General features: G+C 45.9%; 1 protein-coding gene across 3 annotated transcripts in view; it reads right to left on the minus strand.

Annotated features, from left to right (window-relative positions):
- DRD4 (dopamine receptor D4) overlaps positions 1–25,321 on the minus strand; it is a 101,628-nt gene that overhangs the window by 26,967 nt on the left and 49,340 nt on the right. Inside the window, exon 1 of one of the 3 annotated variants that reach the window (XM_075928256.2) lies at positions 5,156–5,767. The exons of the other annotated variants lie outside the window; for them this stretch is intronic. Within the exon in view, the coding sequence (XP_075784371.2) occupies positions 5,156–5,392 (237 nt within the window). The 5' untranslated portion in view covers positions 5,393–5,767. Of the gene's footprint in view, positions 1–5,155; positions 5,768–25,321 lie in introns of those variants that run through there. 3 annotated transcript variants of the gene reach the window in all.

Below are 25,321 nucleotides of genomic sequence, written 5' to 3' on the forward strand. Positions count from 1 at the left end.
GATAAACCATCTCCATGAAGACAGTAGCAAACAGCGCTGGACACCTGTTTCCATTGATGCTTTACAGTGCTATAACTTGCTGCACTCGTTGGGGAGCTGGTTTTTCATATCCCTGCACAAGAAATTTACAGTGCAGTAACTTGAAAGTGTAGAGCTATCTTAAAAATTAGATAAGTGGCTAACTTGGGCATCACTGCATGAGATGGAGGCAGGATCTAAATTCAAACTATTACATGCTAGTATGACCACATATCAAATACCAATAGAATTTACTCTGGGTGTGTCTAGACTACAGGCTTTTGTCGACAGAAGTTTTGTCGACAGATACTGTCGACAAAGCTTCTGTCGACAAAGAGCGTCTAGACTACATTCAGTTCTGTCGACAAAGCAGCTTGCTTTGTCGACATGGTAGCGTAGACGCAAAAGACAGTTTACATGCAATAACACCTTCTGTCAACAGAACTCTGTCGACAGAAGGTGTTATGCCTCGTAAAATGAGGTTTACCAGCGTCGACAAAACTGCTGAGTTCTGTCGACGTTATGTCGACAGAACTCAGCGGTAGTGTAGACGCAGGTATAGTTTTGTTGACAAAAGTCCACTTTTGTCGACAAAACTCTGTAGTCTAGACACACCCTCTGAAGGCAAGAGAAAGCTGCTGCATTTTAGAAACAGATAGTGGTGATTGCTTCACACTCCACTGCATCTCTCTGATCAGTAGCAGTGTCTGCTCACCTTTTGTTTCTACAGCAAGCGACGTATCTGAGCTGAAAGATTCAGATCCAGTTTTTGATCTTCATTCCAACGTTTCGGATTCTTAGATTTTATAGTCTCCTCACTACACAAAACCTACCCAGTTAAAACTTAAACCCTTTACACTGATGAAAATCCAGGAGTAACACCACAGATTTTAAAGGGGTTACTGTCATGATTTACTCCAGTATATAACTAAGCATAAATTGGCCCACTTCTTTGGTGGGGCAGTTTGAACTGACATGGACAAACAGATTTTTTAAAAATTAAGCACTGAAAATCAAACACTCCATATTCATTCTCCATCGTGTAAACTGTATCCCAGCAAGATATCAGAAACAAACCTCTGGATGCATTGATGTCTGGCTTTGATAATACAATATATACTAACCCTATTTAGTTGACCAAGTTTAATAAAAGTTGTCTTTTTAAACTGGTGCAAATTTGCATGTAGACAAGTAAGGCTACATTCTGAATGTGAGACAACATGATCTCTAATTTAGAGCAGGGGACTGGGAGGCAGAAGACTTGGGATGAGTTCTTAAAAAAGCAGTAGTGGACTTTTCAAAAGCCTTTTCGAGCACTCAGGCCTTGTCTACACTAGCAAAAAGAGCTATGGAGATACAAGTGAAAACACAAATCATTGAATGTATGCTAAAGCTCATGGAAGACCAAAATGAGAGGCTGAAATGTCTTATCAAGATGCAGAGCAAACAGAATCAAAGTCCTGTCAACACAAGCAAAACTCTTTTCGCAGCAACCATCCCTCCACTCCCACATATCAGCCTCCATGGCTGCATATGCAAAATTCTTTATCCAGAAAACCTCCTTCTACACCCACATACTCATTTTCACAATCAAGTAATTTTTTTTTTGCCAGCATACTCCACTCCTTGGGACTGACATCTTTGACACCACTGTGAGCTTTTCCAATAATCCTTAGCATCCTTTACCACTGAGAATCCTGATTGAAAGACATCAATAAAGACAAATGTGATGCAGGTTTTCATGATTTTATTTTGTGTGACACAACCCACACCAGTCATTCTGGCCCCTGTGGAAGCCTGAAATATCCCTTGGATTTCATGGGAATGTCTCGCTCAGGATGAGCAGTGGGATGAGGCAGGGAAGCAACCCCAACCCACAGATATGTCAGCACCCCTTATTGTCAACGTGATTCCCTAGAGCCTCCCTGATATTGACGGCCACCCCATGGACTCCTCTGACAGCACAAGGTCTGGCTGTTCAAACTAGGGATGTAAAATCCCCGTTAAAAAGATAACCGGCTAATCCTGTTAAACACTGTGATAACTGTAATCAGGTTGGAGAGCCCTCCCTCCCCCCATCAGTGGCACAGCACACCTGACCAGGCAGGAGTAGCCCCCTGCCCATGGAGGGATACAGGTGGGGACCTACTCCAGCTGGGCCAGGTCCATTGCATCACCCAACAGGTTGCTCCAGCCGGCCAGGCCTTCTCCCCACACTCACATCACGCTGCAGACAGGACATGGCTCCACTGGGGCCAGGCCTGCTTCACTGTGCTGTGGGCTGCTCTGGCTGAGCTGGGCCAAGGCTGCCCTGCCCTGCTGAGGTGTGGGGGCTGCTCCAGGCACATGCTTAGCAGGTAACTGGCTAACCAGTTAACCCTTTACATCTCTAGTTCAAACTGTGCCTCCAGGTGCTGTGCCTCATTGTTCCACCCAGGGCCAAACACTTCACCCTTAGTCTCACACAATACATGTAAGCAATAGCATGCAGCCACCATGTTGGGGATATGATCCTTCAAAAGGTCCAGCCTGCCATCAAGACACCTCCATCTCCCTTTTAATCTGCCAAAGGCACTGTGACAAGGTGGACTACAGCCTGAAGCCCCCTGCTGGAAGCTTGTGGCTTTGCCACCCTCCCCCCTCCAAGAAAAAGAGCAGAGGAGATGTCTTCCAGCTGGGCTAGAGTGGTTCCACTGCAGCCAATCAGGGCCCAGCAAGCCATTATAAAGAAACTGCTGGGCCAGGGCTAATCAGCTCCTTGTTGGAACTCAAGCTAAGCAGACCCAGGGAGAGCAGTACTTTGGACAGATCCGTGTGGAAAATGGATTTCAGACCTGCCTGAGGCCCAGGGCTGGTGGCTGAAGACAGTATGTGATGGGTAGAAAGAATTGCAGAACCCTGGACAGGGTGCTGTTGGAACTTTGAAGCAAAGCCCTGAGAGGGCAAGGACAGTACTGATCAGAGGGGAAGTGGCCCAGGGAGTCAGTAGCAGTGAAACTTTAAGGAATGGCACTCAGCAGACAACTGGATCCCTGGACTGGTATCTAGAGGAGTGGGTGGACCTGGGTTCCCCCCCACACACACACACTATCCCCTGGTAGCTACTAGAGGGGGCAGGAAGAAGTATGGTCCTAGGCAGCCTAGAAGAAGAGGCATCTGGGATACCATCCACTCACAGGGCCAAAAGGAGTAGGTGCTAGTGGACACATGCCTTTGGCTCGAGAGAGGGAGAGCCCTTTACAGGCACATTAAACAACCAAGCTGCAAGCTGGCAGGGGTAAGCAGTATCTCTGATGGTCCTTTGCAAAGACCATGCGGTGAGATGGGCGACTGCTGCAGGCCCAGATTTTTAGATGTATTTAGAAGCTACTCCACTCAGCATTGCAAAGCCTAACCTAAGCAACAAAATCACATTTTCAAAAGTGAAAGTCAATGGTATCCAGGCTCCTAAATCCATTTTAAAATAACTCTTAGAAGGCTATATCACTTAGGGCCAAATTTTTAAAGGTATTTAGGCATTGTTGTGCTCAGCATTACAACACACAACATTTAGATTCCTACGTCAGTTATCAACTGGCATTAGGAGTTAAGTGCCTAAATCCATTTTAAAGATTAGATTTAGCTCCTAAATCAGTTAGGCATTGCAACAATGAGAGCAGTGGTGCCTAGATACCTTTAACAATCTGGGAAACAGTGCATGTGGTTCTTCTAGCTGAGTGTTGCATGCTCACACAAGTGCTGCATGGCTTTGTGACTGTATCTGCACTTCTGCATGACCCTTGTCTTGGGAAGAGCACAGGAAGTTCTCAAAGGTCCATGGACCCTGCAAGATAAGTTAGGGTATTTGAACTCTGAGCCTCACCCTCCCTGGCCTCCTGCCTCCTCTCTCAGATTTTCCTCATTATATAAAACAAATCCAGCACAATCAGGCACTGGATGGCAGTTTTGCTTCAGAGCTGACCTCTTTGCCTGCAGCCTCTGGCTTTCCAACAACTCAATGTCTGCCCCAAACTTGTCCAGTTCTCCTAACCTCCACTTTAACCCTTGTCCTCCAGCCCCATGTTAATCCTATAATCCTTCTGTAAAGCCTCACTTGTATACACGCATGCGCACACACAAGTGTCCTTACTCTGTGCTATGTCCTCAGGGATTTTAGACAACTGGAGGTGGGATGGGAGGGAGGATGTTTCTGCTTGACTATTTTCACCTAGGCTTCCTGGTTTCATTCATGTCTCCATGCCCTGCTAGGCCTTCCAGCAATTGTCTTTGGGCTACTCTGCCCCACAACAAACACCCTTGAATCATTCAAAACTACCCTCTCTCAAACAATTTGGGCACATCCAAACACTAACTTGTCTACCCCAGCCAGTGATTTTTATGGGCTGCAGGAGTCTCTTAATTTTGACCTTTCCTGCAGGATACCTATTTCTATTCACCTTTGTAAGGAAAAAACATCCTGGCTCTATAGCTTATCCTTCTTGCATCTGCTCCACTTAAGCTTAGGGAAATAACCGCTCTTTTTAATCATAACAGTTTTGCTGAGATAACGTAATAGGATCAAGCATGTACTGCATCAGCATTTCTAATTACCAGTCCTGTCATTCAGTCTGTTCTGCATTTGCTCCTCTCAGTCCTTAGCCCAAGAAAAGCAGAAAAGTTACTTAAAGGATTTTTGGCTGGGCTACCACTAGATCTCTCTTACTGACGGGGCGTCACATACTCCACCAAACTGGCCACCGTGCATGCAACCAAAACAATAAATCGCAGGACCAAATACCTACGGCCCCCAACTGCGGAGAAGTTTCTCCGCCCCTGCTAGCCTTCCCCCCTTATCCCCCCTGAGCTTGCAGTGCAGTTGGGCAGAACGGGAGGCAGCTTGAGGAAGCTACGTCTGACTTTGGGAGCCTGTGGGACAGCGCTAGGGGCAAAAGTAACCCCGCGCCCCGGGAACCCCCCCACCCCAGCCAGGCGGAACTCGCTGCGTTTACACACCCGGGCGGTTTGAGCCCCCTCACAGATCCATGGGAGCCGGGTCCGCCGGCGCCCCAGACCCCTGCTGGCGGGGTGGTCAGAGCCCCAGCCCCGCCGTGGGCCGGGGTCCCAGCCCTGCCAGGCTGCAGGGGGCGCCGGGCCTCACCTCGGAGTAGACGTAGAGCGGCAGGACGAGCAGCGCCAGCAGCAGGTCGGCCACGGCCAGGCTGACGATGAAGTAGTTGGTGGTGGTCTGGAGCGCGCGCTCGGAGCAGACGCTCAGGCAGACCAGCAGGTTGCCGCCCAGCACGCACAGGATGAGCGAGACGCCGAAGACCAGCGCGGCGAAGTTGTAGCCGGGCGCCGCTGCGGCCGAGGCGCTGCTGCTGCCGTTGCCCGGCATGTCGGCCCGGGGCACCCCCGCCGCCGGGCCGGGGGGAGGCTCATGGGGGGGTCCCCGCGGGGGCTGCCCCTGCCCGGCCGGGTCCCTGCCCCGCAGCCGCAACTTTTCCCTCCCCGGGGAGCTCGGCCGGTGCCGCCCAGGCGCGCCCCGCGCAGGGCAGCTCCAGGCACCGCTGCCCGGGCTCCCGCAGCCGCGCCGAGCGCTGCCGCTGGCTTGTGGAGCGGGGCGGCAGCTCGGGCTGGAGCAGCGGGGGGGCCCAGCCACGTGGGCGGACGGGAGGCCGAGCCCTCGGGAGAGGGGGCGTTGTACAGCCGCAGCCCGCAAGACTTTCCCCTTCTCCTGCAGCCGGGACCTCCGCAGCTCTCCGGGACTCTTCCCTTCCCCCTCCGGCCCGGAGGTGGGGCAGCAAGCGAGAGGCTCCCGCCCCACCTCCTAGGAGAAGTGTCCCCAAGGTGGCACGCGCCTTGCATGTAGCACAGACCCCTCCAGCGCTTCCCCCCCGCAAAATCCTCTCCGGTGGGCTGCGCCCCCATCTCCGTGGGCAGGAGCGGGGTTCGCGCAAGGGGAGATGTGGGGCCGGGTTTACCCCACCAGACTCATACTAATGTAACGAACCTGGCCATCACGTATTCGATTGACTGATGAACACCGGTGGAGGGCTAAAATCCATCTACATGGTCTCGATCCTGCTCCCTAGCAAAACTCCTGGGCAGCCAAAGGAAGCCGTATGTAGAAAAATGGCCTGAGGATTGAGCTATTGCCAATTTTTACCTAAATTCCCTTTCATTCTAGCCTTCCAGCTATCCAGTCTACCACACTGCTGTTATTTGTATTATGTTACTTTGGCTGTGCTTTTCTGTGCATAGCTACAATTGATTAGCACATCTGTATTAATTTCTCGTTAATTCCTTGGCCAAGAAAGTCTAGCATCAAAATGTATCGTCTCTTTTGTGGGTAGCTGAACAGTGAAACAAGACATTATTTGTATATAAATTGCATTTTTTCCATTGGCATTTTTCAAAGACATTATATAGGTGATTTGCACTATTGGTGAACAGTTAGTGTGATCCCTCTCTAACGGACATGATACTTACACCATTTGAAGTAGGCTATAAGAGGGGAAATTGTATATCCTCTCTAAGCAGAGGTGATGTGGTTATTGTTCATTACCACACTATATCAGTCCTTATCCCCCAATTTAACGAAAATGTGCTACTGCCATGTGAAAGATACATAGTTAAAATTTAAAATTGATCAATAAACATCAAAACTATTCAAAATAATGTAACTGAGGGTGGATAAATTAATCATAAATCATTTGATAAATAAATATCTGGCCAGATTATTATGCAGCTCATTGAATAATGTGGAAAACATTATTGTTCTGTACAAGCAAATGCCTGTTCCCCATAGAGCAGGCTGCAGGAACAGGGGTACAGGTTCCACAGCAATAGGCTTTTACATTTCTTTCTGCCTCAGTTTCTCCATTTTTGAAAGAGAAATCATAAGCACAGCCATACTGGTCCACCTAGCCCAGTCTCCTGCCTTCTGCCAGTGGTCAATGCCAGATCCTTCAGAGGAGATTAAAAAGATTTAAGTTCTCTACTTTGGAGAAGTACTTTGAGATGTACAGATAAAGAGTGCTGCCCATGAGGTATAGTGAGTCAGTAAAAAGCCCAAAGGGCTCACTTTGAGCCAGATCCTGAGCTGATGGCTGTGGGTTTAGCTCCACTGAAATGAATCTATTTACAGCAGCTGAAGATCAGGCCCTTTATATTCAGGGAATTCTCTACACTATGGCATGGTCTACAGGTTCCTTTGGCAGGAGTCTGAGGGTATGTCTACACTATGGGATAAGGTCGAATTAAGATGCGCAACTTCAGCTACATTAATTGTGTAGCTGAAGTCGAAGTACCTTAACTCCACTTTTGGTGCTGTCTACACTGCAGGAAGTTGAAGGGAGCACGCTCTCCCTTCGACTTCCCTTACTCCTCATGGAAGTAGGACTACTGGCACTGACTGAAATGCCCCTCTCAGTTTGAATTAACGTGTCTTCACTAGATCTGCTCATTCAACCCCTGGAAGATCAACAGTGGCAGCTAAGGCTTTGTCTACACTGCTGGCTTTTGCTGGCAGATAGTGTGCAAATGAAGCACTGATTAGAATTTTGTTGAGCTTCATTTGCATAATCTATTCAAGCCATTTTTGCACAAGGATTTTTGTGCAAAAAGAAGCAGTGTGAACATTTCCTCTTTGTGCAAAACCCCCCTTTTGAGCAAGACCCTTATGCCTGTCCAGGGAAGGCATAAGGATCTTTTTTGCACAAAAAGGAAACATCCACGCTGCTTGTTTTTGTGCAAAAACCCCTAGAGCAAAAATGGATCAGCAGAAAATATACAAATGAGATTGCAACTCCTGCAAATGAGTCACTCATTAGCATATTTTCTGCAGCAAAAGCTGGCAGTGTAGACGTAGCCTGAGAGAACTGCAAGATGCAGGAGTGGCTAAACCACAAGACGAGCCATCAGAAATATGACAACCTCTGCCTCCCAGATGTGGGGCCACTTTAAGGCAATCTGTGGCCGTAAAGACTCCATGAAATGAGGAACCCCCAGTTCCATCCAGGTTTGCTCCCATTCTTTGCAGTGTGGGAAGGGGCCAGCCCCTCCCAGAGAGGCAGGGGCAATGGAATGAGACCTGGGTTTCTTCTCATCAATAATAAGGATTTTCTTCCTCTTCAAGTGGTATTGCTAGTAGCAGAGGCTCCTAGAACTCACCCCACCACTGGAAGGCAACTGCTGTAGTGGGTGAGCTGGGCCTGCTACTCTCTTCTCCAGTAGCCTCCTCTGTGAAGATGGTCTTAACCAGGACCCCAGAGTAGTAAGTGTTCAATGTAATGTCCCTGTGAGATGCATGGGGCTGTTTGCACTTTTTTAAGCTATTGGTTTAGACTGGCAGCAGACTTGGGCAGATGTCACTAAAGCAGTTTCCCTTGAGTTATTTTTCAAGCTTTTTTTCACAGTCATGTCAAAAAAGCAAGCTGAGATTCTTACATAAACACGTGACTGGAGTGAATGGAGTCTTTCCAGGATACCAGCCAGAATGTGGAAAGAATAAATGATGCCTCTGATTGGCAGGCTGTATATCCCTTAGATTTTAACATACGCTCCCCCCCCACACACACACACAAAATCTGACACTTCGGGTGCGTCTAGACTGGTAAGGTTTTTGCGCAAAAACTTGCCAGCTGTCTACACTGGCTGCTTGAATTTGCGCAAGAGCACTGACTTTGTTATGTACAAAATCAGTGCTTCTTGCACAAATACTTTCACGCTCCTGCTCGGGGAAAAGTCCTCTTGCATGAGAATACTTGCGCAAGAGGGCCAGTGTAGACAGGGAAGAACTGTTTTGCGCAAAAAAGCCCCGATGGGTAAAATGGCGATTGGGGCTTTCTTGCGCAAAATCGCGTCTAGACTGGCCAGGGATGCTCTTGCGGAAAAGCATCCGTGCCAATCTAGATGCACTTTTGCGGAAATTCTTTTAACGGAAAAACTTTTCCGTTAAAAGTATTTCCGCAAAATCATGCCAGTCTAGACGCAGCCTTCCTGTGGTATGTTGCATTTTCTATTGGTACGAGCTTTTCATGTTTTTCTGCTTCCGTAGTCAGGCAACATAGAACTATAAGTCCAACTAGGCAGGCATAGTTGTGGAAGAGAGCAATGACAAAGTATGGTTAGAGCTTCATAGAGATTCTCTGTAAATCCTAATTTGAAAACATGTAGTTTCTTACAATCTCCCAAGAATAGATGCATAAGCCTTGTGCCACTAGAAAGTCAAGATTCCCAGCTCCTATTTCTACCCATGATGGTTCAAGAGATACTAAAGGGCTCAATCCAAAGTCCTTTCAAATCAATGGGAACCTTTCCATTCACTTACATGGGCCTTAGCTCAGACCCTGAATGTGTCACTGGTCCCGGTCTGAATGATGGCCATCCTGTAATTCAGACAAGTGACATCTGAAGAAATGGTGGTGTGTGAAAATTCTACTTTAAGAGGGAAAAGAAAAAGACAGTAGTAGCAGCTTGGGTTTCTTTTTTTAATACTGGCTACTCAATGCTGCTCACAGATTTTATGATTAAATCATTATAAATATGTGAGACTGGTGGCACAAACTCTTTTAAAAAAACACTGCAAAGTGTGCAGCATGAAAAAGCAAAATTATGCAATTATCCTTCACATTAAGTTGTTCAGGCCTTGACACTTTCTGATCATGGGAGATTTCAAAGATAATTCTGGGGTCATTTCTATGGAATGCTGGGCTCCTAGCTGCTTGGATTTCCCAATACTGACAATTTGTTTCATAAACTTTCTGGCCAGAAGAGACTGTTAGATGTAATCTGACTTCTGGTACGCCAGAAGCTATTACGTACCTTTAACCAAGCTACCGCTATCGTGAGCCCAATGAATTTAGTAGACTAAATTTCTACATCATGTCGGAAGGTTTTGAGGATAATTATTATTGCTATTGTGTGCTGAGATTGAAAATCCACACAAAGAGTTCTGTCATAATCCTGGATGGTATTTTACTCGGTTGAGTATAGGATGGATAGAGGAGCTATGTGTGCTTTTCATCCATCCATTCTTTACCTATTCTTCAAAGTGCTTCAGTCTCCATGGATGAAAGACACTGTGAAATGCAAAGTAATTACCTTATTGCACAGAGTATGCGCTTCTTTAATCAACTGATTTTGAATAAGAACAGTTCCTATCTTCCCTAACATCTGAGTTGCAAATAGGTAGTTACCTCTTTTGTGATGCTGACGAAACCATTTACAGTGAATAGATAGCTGATGTGCTGTGACCACTGTTTATTATATTGATCAAGCAATACATTGTTAATGTGTACTTCCCTCGTCCCACCTGTCTGTTTACTGAATGCACCTGCTGTCTTTTAACAGACACTTAGGGCTACAACGAGGAGTCTTATGGCACCCTACGGTACGTCTACACTGCAGAGCCATTTTAGGATACAGGAAGTATCCCAAAATAGCTATTCCACATCTTTTGAAGCAGCCCCTTATTTCAAAATAGATTTCAAAATAATGGGCGGCTTATTCCGACATCATGGTTCCACAAGGGGTAAGGGATATTTTGGAATAGTGAGTTATTTCAAAATTTGGTGCTGTGTAGACAGCACCAGATTATGAAATAAGCTAGTTCAAAATGCATTTTAAATAAACTATGCAAATTGCATAGCGCAAATTGTGTAGCTTATTTCGAGCTAAGGGTGCTGTGTGGATGCATCCTAGAGACTAAGGGTATGTCTACACTGCAAGGATATATTGGGATACCGGAGGTATCCCAAAATAGCTACTTTGCATCTACACAAGCCACTTACTATTTCAACTGGGCAGGGCATTGGTTAATCTATTACTGATAAGCATCACCCCATTGGGTTCAGATTCACTGCTTTTTAGACAATGTGGATGTAGAATATGTTGAAGCAGTATGGATAGAGAGGTCTAGCCTGTTATGTTTCACAAGTCATGTAGGGTTCCTTGATGCTGTAAGCATGCTTAGTAATTGTTATTGGTATTAAATAATTATATTGATGAATGGATTCTCCTATCACTTCGACAGATGAATGCTCACCTAGTATTGACTTGAGTGTATTTGTTTTTATGCCTTCGTACATTAGGTATGAGTCCAATCTTAAATTTGCAAGTGTGTCTTGCAAGAGTAGTCACCTCTGGCTAGTTTGGTCTTACGATGGGCTCTCTTCTCCAGCAGAGACCTCACATGTCACTGTCATTCCAGAAGTGGGCATGGTCTCATGGCACTGGCCTTTCCATATGGGTCTATACTGTGTAGCAAGTCATCAGGATTTGGCACCTCTCCAGGACTTCAGTGCTGGGGAGCCTGTCCTGCCACTTCATGGTGCAAATGGATCTTAGGCAGTGAAGGTGGAAGCTTTGCAGCTGTTTGGTGTGGCATTGACCACACTGTGTTTTACAGTAACATGTAAAAGCCTCAAGCTGGCATTGGGGCCCCCCATTATGTGAGGCACTGTATAAACACAGAACAGAAGACAGGTCTCACTACAAAGAGTTTACAAGATAGACAAATAACATATATATATATAATGAGCTATTGCTTTACTAGCCACCATGAGAGTGGGGACTGAGCTAACTGTACTGCAATAGCATCTCCCATCAATGGACCCCAAAGCCAATCAGTTTCCAGTGCCTGTTCACGTAAGCTTCACACCACTCCTGTCAGATACAAATTATTTTCTCTGTTGTACAGCTGGACACATTGAGGCACAATACAGTTAACATGCATTGCTCCATCTCCTATAGCAAGCCAGTGGGCAGTCAGGACTGGATCCCACATCTCCTCATGGTAAGTATTGTGCTGTGACCACCATCTGATGCATCTTCTCATGGATCGGTGCACAGGAGATTATGCAAGCCTTTTCTCTCTCAGGGGGAACATGTGCTTTGATGCATATGGCACTGCTCCCATTAGCAGGGCTTTTACTTATTTTTATTGCTTGTGAACCAAAAAACGGGGAACAATAAATTAAAACCGTTGCTATAGTTCACCTGCTATTTGAATATCACTAGCACATAGGAACTGTTGGCTTACCTCCAGCTGTTCCCAGACAGGCAAGAAAAGAAAATGTTATTCTTACTAGACAGCAGGAGCATGAAGACAGATGATACTACCCATTGGTAGTTTGATACCACACAGCAAACAACAAGAATGTGTCACATTCATGGGCTATATATGCCATAGTATTTGCACAATGGATGGAGCAGCGGGCCAGCAATGAAGCAGTCATGGAGCCATTAGAGCAAGATACAACATAGTCTGAAGGGAAGGGGGTATTACCGATCACAGACTTTAGTCTGCATGGCATTTCTCCCCAACAGGGCATGCTATCTATGGGTATGTCTAGACTACATGCCTCTGGCAACAGAGGCATGTAGATTAGGCTACCCGGCATAGGAAAATGAAGCGGTGATTTAAATAATCGCAGCTTCATTTAAATTTAAATGGCTGCCACTCTGTGCCGATCAGCTGTTTGTTTAAATTGCCACTTCACTTTCCTGTGCCAGGTAGCCTAATTACATGCCTCTGTCACCAGACGCATGTAGTCTAGACATATCCTAAGTATGGTGCCTACTTGCTCCAACTGGGAAGCCGCAGGATGATTCCATCTGGCCACTGGACATGCATGAACGGTGAGATTTTGTAGAACAAAATGGCACCTTCCATGCAACACGATCTCACACACACCGTATGTGAGAGGTCACACCACATGGAGGATGCCATATTCTGGATCATCACTAAGTAGGCATGCAAGTATAGAACTGAAAATGCAATGGGAACTTACCATAATGTAAGTAAAGAAGGGAACAGCATTCTTTCCCTGGTGCAATACTTATTAATGAAACCTCATTCCTTTGTATATTTCTCACACGATTAGATTAAATGCACAACAGATATTTAACATAGCTGTTTGAGAGCTGCATTCTGATACCATGCAGCTGCTAAAACATCACACATGGAGATAAGATCAATTGAGAATAGCTATATGAAAACATTATGGAGTTCTTGGGGTGAGTTTATCTAGTGAACTTCTGTCTGGAGGACAATAAAGTCAGGCAAGTGTAGAATTGAATTGCATGTGATTAAGAAAGATAGGTATCTGCACAACCAAACAGGTTTCTATGACTTGATCAGTGAGGGAGTTTCTTAAAAAGGAAGAATGGATTTTTGATTTCATTAGAAAGAATAAGTAACCACTTATTTGTATATCCTTAGCTTTCATTATAGTTGACGACTAGTATTTGCCAAACTGAATGAATTTGGTTTATTAATCACCATGTATATTTTACAACTTACTTCCTGTACATTCCTATGCAACAACACACCCACCAAAAAAGGGGGAGGGTTCTCCATTTCTATGGTGAAGATAAATAGGAAAGAATTAAGACTAAACATTCACAAACCCACAGGAGAGCACTGAACTGGGATGGGGCAATGGCTATATCACATCAGTGGAGGAGCCAGGAGCTCTGAGGTTTCTTGTGGCTATCATTTGTTAAAAACTAGAGTCTTTCCATCAAGTACATGAGAATCAGCATTGCAAATAAAGCTGGTCCAATTTTCAAAGAACAACAAATGTTTTCATCAACATTCTCCTTAGGAAAGTTTGTGTTTTCAGCAAAAACTCAAAACAAAGAGATTTTGGCCAAAACCCAAAAGTTTTCCATTGAAAATAGGAGTGAGAGTTTGCTCCTTATGTCCCCATTCTCCTCTCCGCGTTAGGGCCCCCAGCTAGACTGCATCGCCTAATGTACCCCTTTCAGCAAGAGAAGCTGTGAGCCATGGTATCCCATGGCTCATAGAAGGAGACAAGCCCAGCTGTGGATCCCACCCACAGAACAGGCACATGAACCATGAAGTGCAGCTCCCATGAGACACCACAATTTCAGTTTATCCTATTTACTTGATAAAGTTTTGATGGAAAATTTTCAACCAGCCCCCGCTGCATGGTGGCTTCTTCTGCACCAACAGGCCTGGGCAGAAGAGTTGTTTTGTGATTAGGCAGGTCAACTTCAGCAGCAGGAGCAGAAGAGCCAGCCGATTCTTCCTTACCAACTAAGCTTCTACGGCCCTAATGCTCAACTGGTGATGTGCCACTGGTGGAAAATGGTGCTGATATTTAATTTGACCAGGGGAGCTGAGAGCCATGCTGGACCCCAGAAGGAGTGGGGCCTTGGGTGGAAGGTCTGGGGTGGGCCCCACAGCCCTTAGAGCTGCCCACCCACATGGGGCTCCAGCAGCAATTTAAAGGGTGTGAATCTGTGGGAATGCAGCAGCAGCCACCAGGAGCCCTGGGTCCTTTAGAATTACTGGGCCCTAGGGCAGTGGCCCCTTTTGCCTACCTCCTGGTCAGCAGGCTTGAATTTGGCCATTGAAAAAGAAAGCCCTTTTCCAATGAGGTCGGGCTGTTTTTAGAGCAATTATGTCTGTGCCTGGCAGAATGGTTTTCCTAAGTAGAAGTTCAGTCCATCAATACCATTCCCAGACTAAAATCCAGGTTGCCTCGAGCACGCTAGGAAAGGGGAAAGCCGAGACAGAAAGCAGAATCCTTACAATTTGCAATATGGGCATAAACCTCTCCCGTGAGGCCAGAGGAGGTGTCAAGCAGAGCAGGAGCAGTCGGCAAACATTCCTGTAAGCAGATGGTATCCCAAGGACAGGGGAGACTGATGGCCCTGTGCTAGGACGATAGCATGGAGAAGCTGTTGGAGGACAGCCAGCCTGGAGAAGATGCTCAGAAGTCAGGGGCACCTGGAGGAGTAAATTTGACTGGTTGACTCTGCCCTGACAAAGCTGGGTGTCATGCACTTTCTGACAGAAACAGCTCAGGGTTAAAGCATGGGGTAGGGAAGGAAGGGGTGGTCTCAGCAGCACAGCGTCTGCTGGCACCCAAAGCTTTTTGGAGACAATGGTGCTACCAACAGAGCAGCAGTGACAGCCAACATACTGAAAAGCAGGCTCCCCGGGGCAGGAATGAAGGAGAAGGAAGTTAAATAGGGTTGTTGCCAGCCAAGTCTCCTCTGAACGGAAGAGTTCTCAGAAAATCTGCATTCTCAGTGAACTCCCCATCTGTGGTGAGTTTTTAAAATAGAACACGGTTGGGGGCCTCAGAGGCAGCCGTGGCACGTGAACCCAGCATTGCGGAGGGCTGGGAAGTGATTGATTGTGGGTTGAAAAAATGAGCAGTGTGCATAGTTGTAATTTTCAGTAAATTGCAGGAATCTGACACCCACTAAATGCTACACTCGCCCAGGTTCTTTAACAGCGGGGAACTTGTTTTATTCTTTCCACATTCCGGCTGGTATCCTGGAAAGACTCCATTCACTTCCTTCCATTGCTCTAGATGTTCACAGTCTTTATTTTTTGAAATGGCTAAGGAAGGGCCTGGCCTCAGCTGAAGATATCAAGGCACTTGATAGAAGTGCACTCCTTCCACTCGCCCCAAAAGAAGACACCAAAAGCCCATTCCTCAGTCAGCCTGGAGGAGCAAAAAAACACCCAAGGTTATCTGAGGGAGCATGGCCAGAGAAAGGGTAATGCAGAGTGTAAAGGGAACTGGCTTTACAGCCCTGGAGATGGAAGTCTTCCACTACAACTCATTCCAGGTGTGCCCTGAGCACACAGAGGGACATACAGCTGTCCAGCTCTAACGCACCTCAAGAGATCTCTCCTGGCCTGCCTGAGAAATCGGATCTGCTGTTTGCTGCTCAGAGGAAGCCTGGTGTCATGACACCACCAGAATGGCCAAGTCACTGCCAAGCAGTTTGCATCGGACAGTGTGCCCAAGGGGTGAAAGGAAGACTATGCTGCATAGTGGTAGCCCTGCTGGTTCCAAACCTGGAGGAAAGCTATGTGTAAGCTCAAAAGCTTGTACTCAACAGAAGCTGGTTTAATAAGAGACAGTAGGTCTGGAAGGCTCACTTGAGACAAGGGATGATTTGATCATGAGCCAGTTTGCAGGAGCAGCAGGAATGCAAAGGGAGGGATCTGGCAGGAGTTACAGGAAAACAGAACTCTTTATGGATCTCGTTAATAGATTTACCTGGCCTTGCTCAGCTCTTTCAGGGCAGGCAGTTGGGAGTGTGGGGGTTGCAGGAGTCAAGGTTGGGCAGTGAGAAGGGATTCAGGGAAAGGGGTATGCAGGAGTCAGTGCAGGAATTGGGGTTGGTAGGGGCCGCACTGCCTAATCGGTGGCTTCTCCGCAGCTCTCTGGGATTGTTGGGAGCATACTTGCTTGCTGCCCTGCCCCCCTGTGATCATTCTGGCACATAACTGTCCCTGCTATCACAACCCCCCCTTTCCATTTGATAAGAAACAATCACATTCCAGGCACATCCCGTTGTTCTGGCACAACCAAGCCCCATATCTTGTTTTAAGTTATGATAAGAGGAAGCTGCACACCACATTTGGTGGTCCTAGTGCTTACCATTAGAAGGAGTTTGTCAACAAATGGACTCAAATAGACAGACGCACAAACTCTCTCAAACTCATAGTAGCTTTATTCATGGCATTTAATGTATTGGAGGTCTACAGAGAGAAGAAAAAAGAGACACCCCTATTTTCAGTAAAAACGTGCACGTACCTTCAATGGGATGGTGAATGGTATCCTTACATCTGGGCAAAAGGGTTGTGCTAGCTTAATCATATAGAGCAAAGGAAAAAGGACAGAGTGCTCTGCAAGTCAAGTCTACGCCTTTTGTCTGACACATTTAGCTGGAGACGCCAACAGCATCTCTTTGGGAAAACACCATCTGTAGGATTGCTTCCATTTTGCAATCAGCTTACAGTACCTTTCCATGCAAAATTGCAATAAGCAGGATGCTGCATTTCAGGCTAGTCTTTGTTAGGGATGCCAGCTTCTTGTTACCACTTTAAAAATAAATGCATGGTCTCTTTGCTATTTCAAGAGCATCAGACTCTCAACCCTCAATGGAACAGCAGGGTTTTCAATGTACTCTGCATGGATCTTTCAACTTTTACAACTCTGTTAAATCATGGCAAATTTAGATATAAGATGCAAAATTAACAGGGAGAAAGATTCACCCCTGGAAAAACTACCCAGGGAAACAGGGCATTTTCCATCTCTTTATATCTTCCAACCAAGACCAGATGCCTTTCTACAAAACCTGCCTGAGGCTTTGTCTATACTACACAGCTATTAGCGACACGGCCATGAGCAACACTACAACTCTCTGGCACCTAGAGAAGTTCTCCTTTTGCTTAATAGATAGAGAGGCTTGTTCTTTTTAATGCCACACACTTGGTCTCTGAAAGTCAGGCCCCTGTGTGGTGTCACAAGTTAGCAACCCAAAAAACACTAGCCAAGATTTACTAAACTGACTATCAGGTAAGTTGCATATGGATTATGGGAACAGTTTCTTAGACTTTAAGGGCTTTGGGGCAAGGACTAGCTTTTTACCCAGTGCTTCTCTACAGCTTAGTACAATGGGGTCCTGGGTCCCCTACTGAGTCTATTAGGCACTCCCACAATATGAATAAACAACAATTAAAGTTTGTCACTCAGGCGGCTTTAAACTGAAAATTGCAATCTGGGGTATAGTGCCACTGGCAGACTTCAACAACAAACAGACCTGCTCACAGTAAGCATGTAAAGGGAAGCAGCTGGAGATTGGAAATGCAGCTGAATTTAAGGGGCTGCAGACTTTGCAAACAGAGATTGAGCATCTAAATATGCCTCTTTCTGCATGAAGCAATCAGTTTTGCAAAGCCTTCCACAGCCAGATATTTATCTCCCTGGAGGTCATGAATGCACTTTAGACCGGGATGCAGTTATAATAAATCAATAGCAGTTAGCAGCTATTTTGTTTTTTTGCTGGCGTGGCACACCTGGAACAGCTGGGGCAGGATTTCCCGCCAGCCAGAAAGCAGAGCATATCCTGTTTATAATGAGAATTAATTCTCCAAAGTGATTTCTCCTCTTCCCCATGCAGCAAACAGCTGGAGGATGAGATTACAGATATTTACACCCTCTTGCAGGATTAGACCAGTTGGAAGCATTAATGCCCAACTGTGCCATGGGGAAACCAGAGCGCCTGTATTATTTGTACTGCACCATCACGGTACTGGGTGCCTTAGTGAGGTGCGGAGGCACAGTCCCTGCTGTCAAATCCTCACAGCCAAATTTGAAGACGGGAGGCAGCAAACAGCAACAATGAATCATGGGCAGAATCTGGTTAGTGCTCCCCATGGGAGCAGCAGATGTTACCGAGGGATCTGTGGGTATCTGACATCAGTATGATCTCACAGCCTTGGCAATAGGCTTGAAGAAAAGGCCCGAGGGGATGTGAAGGACACAGCTGAGCTTCCACATTACAGGAGGACGTGGCTGGTACTAAAGTGAGTCGCTGGATGGCAACAGGCCAGATACCCTGGCGGGCTCCCTGCATTTTGTGCTGCTCTGGTGGCCCAAGAAAGATGGAAAGCTAGTCAAACAGCCAATTGAGGGTTGGGGTCCCCTTGTTTGGGGGAATCCCCAGCGGGCAAGGCAAGCTTCATACCAGTCCTACATCCAGCTCCAGTAAGCCTTAACCAACCACACTGCTGCGGGGATCTCTTACGGCTAGTAAAAGGTAGACCAGCCATGAGGTGTCCTACTGAGTCCTACATGGTTCATCAGCAAGGTTGGCGCCATGAGATCCACAGCACATTGATTAATGCTAGTAGCAGCAGGTTATCATGGACCGGCACTAAAGCAGGATCAGACCATGCTGTGAGGAAATTGCTCACAACAGAAAGATGCTGAGACCTTGGAATCTTGGGTTCTGTGGTCAAAGGCTCTTCTGTCTCGGTTCACCCCAGGCCTAATTTCTTCTGCCTCATTCCCTCCAGCTTGTCCCTGTCCTAGTCCTGCCTCCTCCTCCTACTTCTTGTTCCCCCCAGATCCCAGCTTCCTATCCCAAGCCCAGTCTCCTTCCCTACTAGTCACACTGTCTACCCCTCAGTCTCCTCGCCAGCCAGACCTAAACTTGCCTTCCCCTCAGCCATGTCTCAGTCTTCCCCTGAGGGTGTGATGAAAGGGAGAGGAATGCCATTTTCTGGACAGTCCTGCCATTCAGTTTTCACAGTGTTTAACCCTTGAAACTTAATCCTAGTTGTCTTGCCTGAAAGGTTTAAAACCCTAGACAGTGGGACCTAGAGAGTCTCCAGGAAAGCTGGGGAAACGAGTTAGCAGGAGGCCAGGAGAACCAATGGAAACAGTGAGAGAGCTTTTGAACTGGAAGCAGTGACTGTCCTGTTCCTATCTTTGTGTGACCAGAGGAGAGCTGGACAGACATGAACTAAGCCAGGCAGCAGGGCATGAAGAATCCAGCAACATCTATGCCTAGGTAAGGACTAAATCCTGTAACTACAGATATAGGAGTAGTACAGGGAATGTCTAGTCAGATGCAATCAGGTTATTTTCTTTATTTTGGGGTTTGCTGGATTTCTCTGTGCTGAGCACATGTAACTACCCCCATTCCCCTGTAATTCTCCAAACTGAATCCCAGAGAATCAATTCTCTATGTTTTAATCTTTCTTTTTTTCAGTTGTTCTGTAACACCTAGCAACCAGGTAATGTTTCACCAAGTGTGTTTGTTTTGTTAATAAAAATCAACTTTTTAAGACCATAATCTGATTCCTGTGTCTTAGGAGGCAGGAGGTTGTGTGTGCATGTACCTAAGGCTGCAAGCCGTACTACTAAGACAAATTACTGTTTTTTCAAGCTCTCTCCAGAGGGAGGATTAAAGAGCTTAAGGGTACCCATTGGAAGGAATTCCCAAGTGCACCTTTTTGGGTTTCTGCATTTGAGTGGTGGCAGCAATACCAAGCCAAGGCCAGGAAATCTGTGACCTTTGGGAGTTTTTAAAACAGAAACATTTAGTAAGCAAGGTATTTAAAAGTCTTTTGAGGACTCCCACCTTCTGTACTTGGATTGCCGGAATGGGGAACAGCCTTGACACAGGAAAGCCTTGCTCTGCTTCTGCCTGGGACTGCAAGGGCTCTCTAAGGCTACGTCTACACAGCTTCCCTCTTCCGCAAAAGCCTATGCAAATGAAGCACAGATTAGCATATTGCCACACTTCATTTGCATAATTCATTAGGAGCCATTTTTGCGCAAGAGATTTTTGCGCAAATAGGCACCATCTACATAGCGCCTTTTGGCACAAAAACCCCTTCTTGCACAAGAGAAGTTCTTCCTGAAAAAATTAGGAAGAACGGCTCTTGCGTAAGAGGGGGTTTTTGCGCAAAAAGGCGCTGTATAGACGGCACCTTTTTGCACAAAAACCTCTTGCACAAAACTGGCTCCTAATTAATTATGTGCATGGCAATATGCTAATCCACGCTGCATTTGCATAGGCTTTTGCGGAAGAGGGAAGCTGTGTAAATGTAGCCTAAGTGCAATCAGAATCTTCTGCACATTTAGCAACCAAACTCTAACAAGTAGCTACCAAGTATGCACAAGTTGACATTTTCAGAGGCCTATAGCTTGGCTGTATTTGGACAATTTTTCATGGAAACAGCAACCTAACAGAAGGATGACCCCACTACCAAATTTTAAAGCAGGGAATCACTAGAGCTTCTTAGCAAGACAGTTGTACAAGTTTGTTTGAACATGGGCAACAAATACATATTTCCCTCTAGCCCCATCCAAAAAACCTATCTGGCCATTTTTTCTGAAACTTTCCCAAAATATTCATTTTAAGGCAAACACCAGCATGGAAAACTTCCGCCTGAACAGTTAACATTTGGGAAAGTTATGAGGAACTGAAAACAGGGTCTTAGAATGGGAAGTGTCAGGAGACCTTAGCTAAAAGCAGCACAATTTTCCTCACTTATAATAAAAAGCATTTAACCAAAAATGTTCTCTAATACAGAGCAAATAGTTATTTCAAGAATCCAAACCTTTGCCCTTTCATTGCAGCTAAGAAGCATTTTTCTATGTTAACAAAAATGTAAACTTCTGACTGAATTAAAAGTAAATCAACATGAATCCATGGACATAGAATCATAGAACACTAGAACTGGAAGGGACCTTGAGAGGTCATTGAGTCCAGTCCCCTGCTCTCACGGCAGGACCAAGCACATTCTATTTCATCCCTGACAAATGCCTAATCTGCTCTTGAATATCTCCAGTGGTGGAGATTCCACAACCTTCCTAGTCAGTTTATTCCAGGGCTTAGCCACCCTGACAGCAAGTTTTTCCTAATGTCCAACCTAAACCTCCCTCGCTGCAATTTAAGCCCATTGCTTCTTGTCCTATCATCGGAGGCCAAGGAGAACAATTTTTCTCCCCCCTCATGTTTTCTACACCTTTAATCATTTTTGTTGCTGTTCTCTGGACCTTCTCCAATTTCTCCACATCCTTCTTGAAATGTGGTGCCCAGAACTGGACACAATACTCCAACTGAGGCCTAATCAGCACAGAATAGAGTGGAAGAATCACTTCATGTCTTGCTCACAACATTCCTGTTAATGCACCTCAGAATCATGTTTGCTTATTTTGCAACAGCGTCACACTGTTGACTCATATGTAGCTTGTGGTCCATGATGACTCCTAAATCCCTTTCAGCAGTACTCCTTCCTAGATAGTCGCTTCCCATTCTGTATGTGTGAAACGGATTGTTCCTTCCTAAGTGGAGCACTTTGCATTTGTCCTTATTAAACTTAATTCTATTTACCTCAGACCATTTCTCCAGTTTGTCCAGGTCATTTTGAATTGTGATTCTGTCCTCCAAAGCAGATGCAACCTCTCCCAGCTTGGTATCATCGGCAAACTTAATAAGCATACTCTCTATGCCAATATATAAATTGTTGATGAAGATCTTGAACAGAACCGGTCCCAAAACAGACCCCTGTGGAAACCCACTTGTTGCCCTTCCAGCATGACACAGAGCCATTAATGCCTACTCTCTGAGAATTGTTGTCCAGCCAGTTATGTACCCACCGTATAGTAGCCCCATCCAGGTTGTATTTCCCTAGTTTACTGATAAGAAGGTCATGTGAAACCGTATCAAATATCTTACTAAAGTCTAAATATACCATGTACACCACTTCTCCCTTATCTACACGACTTGTTAGCTTATCAAAGAAAGTTAGATTGGTTTGACATGATTTGTTCTTTACAAATCCATGCTGGCTGTTACCTATCACCTTATTATCTTCAGATAAATTCCTTAATTACTTGCTCCAATATTTTCCTTGGCAAAGAAATTAAACTGACTTGTCTGTAGTTTCCTGAGTTGTTCTTATTTCCCTTTTTATAGATGGACACTATTTGTCCTTTTCCAGTCTTCTGGAATCTCTCCCAACTTCCATGATTTTTCAAAGATGATCACTAAAGACTCAGAGACTTCCTCTATCAGCTCCTTGAGGAGGCAAATGTACCAGTGGAGCTACATGCGTGCACATTAATGATCTATGTTCCTTAAATCCTCCCTGTGTCTAAAGACCCTGACCAAAACAATGGAGGAAAACAGCACGCAGAGGTGAAGGCAGACAAAAGAGGAAGCTGAACAAAACCTGAGCAGCTCAGAAGCCGTGCACAGGCTAAAAACCTTAAACAAACCAGTAGTACAAACGCCCGCATTCACACAGCAATGTTGCAAAGTAACACCTCCAAAAGATGAAAGTAAAAGCATTATCCTGTTACTGCAGCAGAAGGGAAACATGTAAAACTTCAATGGCAGAGGGAATCCAGTTTCATTGCTTTAGTCAGGATCCATGGCTCTAAATCTTCAGAAAAACACCCCTCATGTTCCCCACCTTGTTCCTTCTGAGTCCCAGTCAGGAGAGATTCAGGTACCACCCAGCTGATTAACAGAGTGCCCACAGCTACTGACACCTACTAGCATGTGTTTCTATTGGTGGTGCACATATGCACATGCTTTGGTGCACATCACATTTATTCTGCACATGGAAGGAAGACATTAGAGGGAACACTGGTCACATGTCCCATCGCACCCACTGGCACCATCGGGGGGAAGAAGAGCAAGGCAACCCAGCTATGCCATCCTGGACTACCTTGAACTCCCTGGGCGGGAGCAGAGCAATACAGTCAGGGGGGCAGTGCCGGCCCTGCTAGACCCCCCGCGGTGCCTCAGTTGGGGGAAGTGGCAGGGCAGAGCAGGAGTGGAGAGGGGCAGGTGCTGGAGCAGGAGGCAGTTGTCCTGGCCCTTCCCCAGGCTGGGGGGAGGCCATGTGACCAGTGGCCCCTCCCAGATCCCCATGACCAGTCGCCTCTGCCCCCTTGGTTGTCCCCTTTTCTATCCTGACAGTTCCAGTCTTTGTATCTCTTGTTGTTTAGAAGTTGTTCCATATCCTTAATAGGTTGTTACTGACCTTCTCTGTATCTTTTTCAAATCTAATATAGCTTGCCTGGAGATGGGGTGAGCAAACCTGCACATTGTATTCAAGGAGGGTGGGCATACTGTGGATTTCTATAGTGACATGATATTTTCTGTCTTGTTATCTATTCCTTTCCTAATGGTTCCTGACATATTCAGTTGTTTGGCTGCTGCTGCTCATTGAACAGATGTTTTCAGAGAATGATCCCAGATTCCCAGATCCACAATGATCCCAGATTCCCAAGATCTCTTTCTTGAGTGGGGACAGCTCATTTAGACTCCATTGTTTTGTATGTATAGCTGGGTTTCCTTTGTGCTTATTAAGATCATCAGAATGGCCATAGTGGATCTGACAGTATCCTGTCTTCTGACAGTGGCCAATACCAGGTACCTCAGAATGAACGAACAGAATAGGTAATCATCAAATGATCCATCCCCTGTCACCCAGTCCCAGCCCCTGACAAACAGAGGCTAGGAACACCATCCCTACCCATCATGTCTAATAAGCATTGACGGACCTAACCCTCCATGAATTTATTTCTTTTTTGAACCCTGTTAAAGTCCTGGTCTTCAATAACATCCTCTGGCAAGGAGTTCCCCAAGTTGACTGTGCATTGTGTGAAGAAATACTTCCCTTTGTTTGTTTTTAAACCTGCTACCTATTCATTTCACTTGGGCTATATCTACACTATAGAGTTTTTCCAGGATACCAGAAGTATCCTGGAAAAACTCTGCCACATACAGGGAACGTGTCTGCTCTTCTGAATGTTTTTTCAGAAGAGCAGACGCACTTTTTCGGCATCCCTGTAAACTTCGTTTTACAAGGAAGAAGGGAAGTTCTGAAAAGGTTTTTTTCCCTAACATTTGGCCCAGTGTAGAGAGGCCAAAATGAAGCCAGTCTGAAAAAAGAAGCGGAAAAAGAAGGCAAATTGCGAACCGCAATTTGCGTAGCTTTTTCCAGAAGCACAGTGTAGTGTAGACATAACCTTGGTGACCCCTAGTTCTTATGTTACAGGAACGAGAAAATAACTTTTCCTTATTCACTTTCTCCACACCTATCATGATTTTATAGACTTCTAGCCTATCCCCCCTTAGTCTCCTCTTTTCTAAGCTGAAAAGTCCCAGTCTTTTTAATCTCTTTTCCTATGGCAGCTGCTCCAAACCCCTAATCCTTTTTGTTGCCCTTTTCTGAATTTCATCTGCCACGTTGTGGCCAGTCACTCAGTTTAGTGAGATTCCTTCTCCCCTGGAGTCCTGTTGGGCCTGTAGATCCCCTCACTGGAGACCCTTGGTGTCACAAGAGGACAGAGCAGTGGGCAAGGGCTATTGGAAATCATCCATCTACATCCCCCTGCAGTTTTCTCCATTCACTTTCCCACACACCCTTCCCCCCATCCTTGCAGCCTAACCCAGCAATCAAGTGTTAAAGATTAATGCCACTCCTGAAACCATCCAGTGCAATAAAGGCACATTTGAAAAGCTAAATCCTCCAATCCCCTTATTCCAATTAGAGTCTTTTCTTATGTGGCTGCTGGAGCTTTTTTGAAAATGAGTGCAATCTGCTCTGGGCCAAAGGTACAGTCACGGGCAGGCTCCTGCAGGGCTTTTTATGAAATAAAGTTCTCCTCTCCCCACTCCTCTTAAGCTGATTTAAAGTGCATTTTACTTTTACATAGAAAAGATTTAGCCAGGCAGCCCTTTGTACCACCTGACCTCAATATACTGGCCTGGCATTTGATGGGCACAATGCTAGGCTGGTGTCATGACCTTGTTATGGAGCATTTGTAATGCAGTAGTACACACATACAGGATGAAAACATAGTCCCTACCTCAAACCGCTGGTCATGTAACAAGGCCACACAGGTTGGATTTGGCAAGCGGATGACAGGTGCACAAAGACTTGTGAACAAATGTCCATCTCTCTCTCTAACATAAGGGACTCCAATGTCCCCCATAAGTGTAGTATCAG

This window comes from Pelodiscus sinensis, chromosome 5 (genome assembly GCF_052426305.1).
Source record: "Pelodiscus sinensis isolate ZL-2025 chromosome 5, ASM5242630v1, whole genome shotgun sequence".
In the NCBI taxonomy this organism is placed as follows: Eukaryota; Metazoa; Chordata; order Testudines; family Trionychidae; genus Pelodiscus; species Pelodiscus sinensis.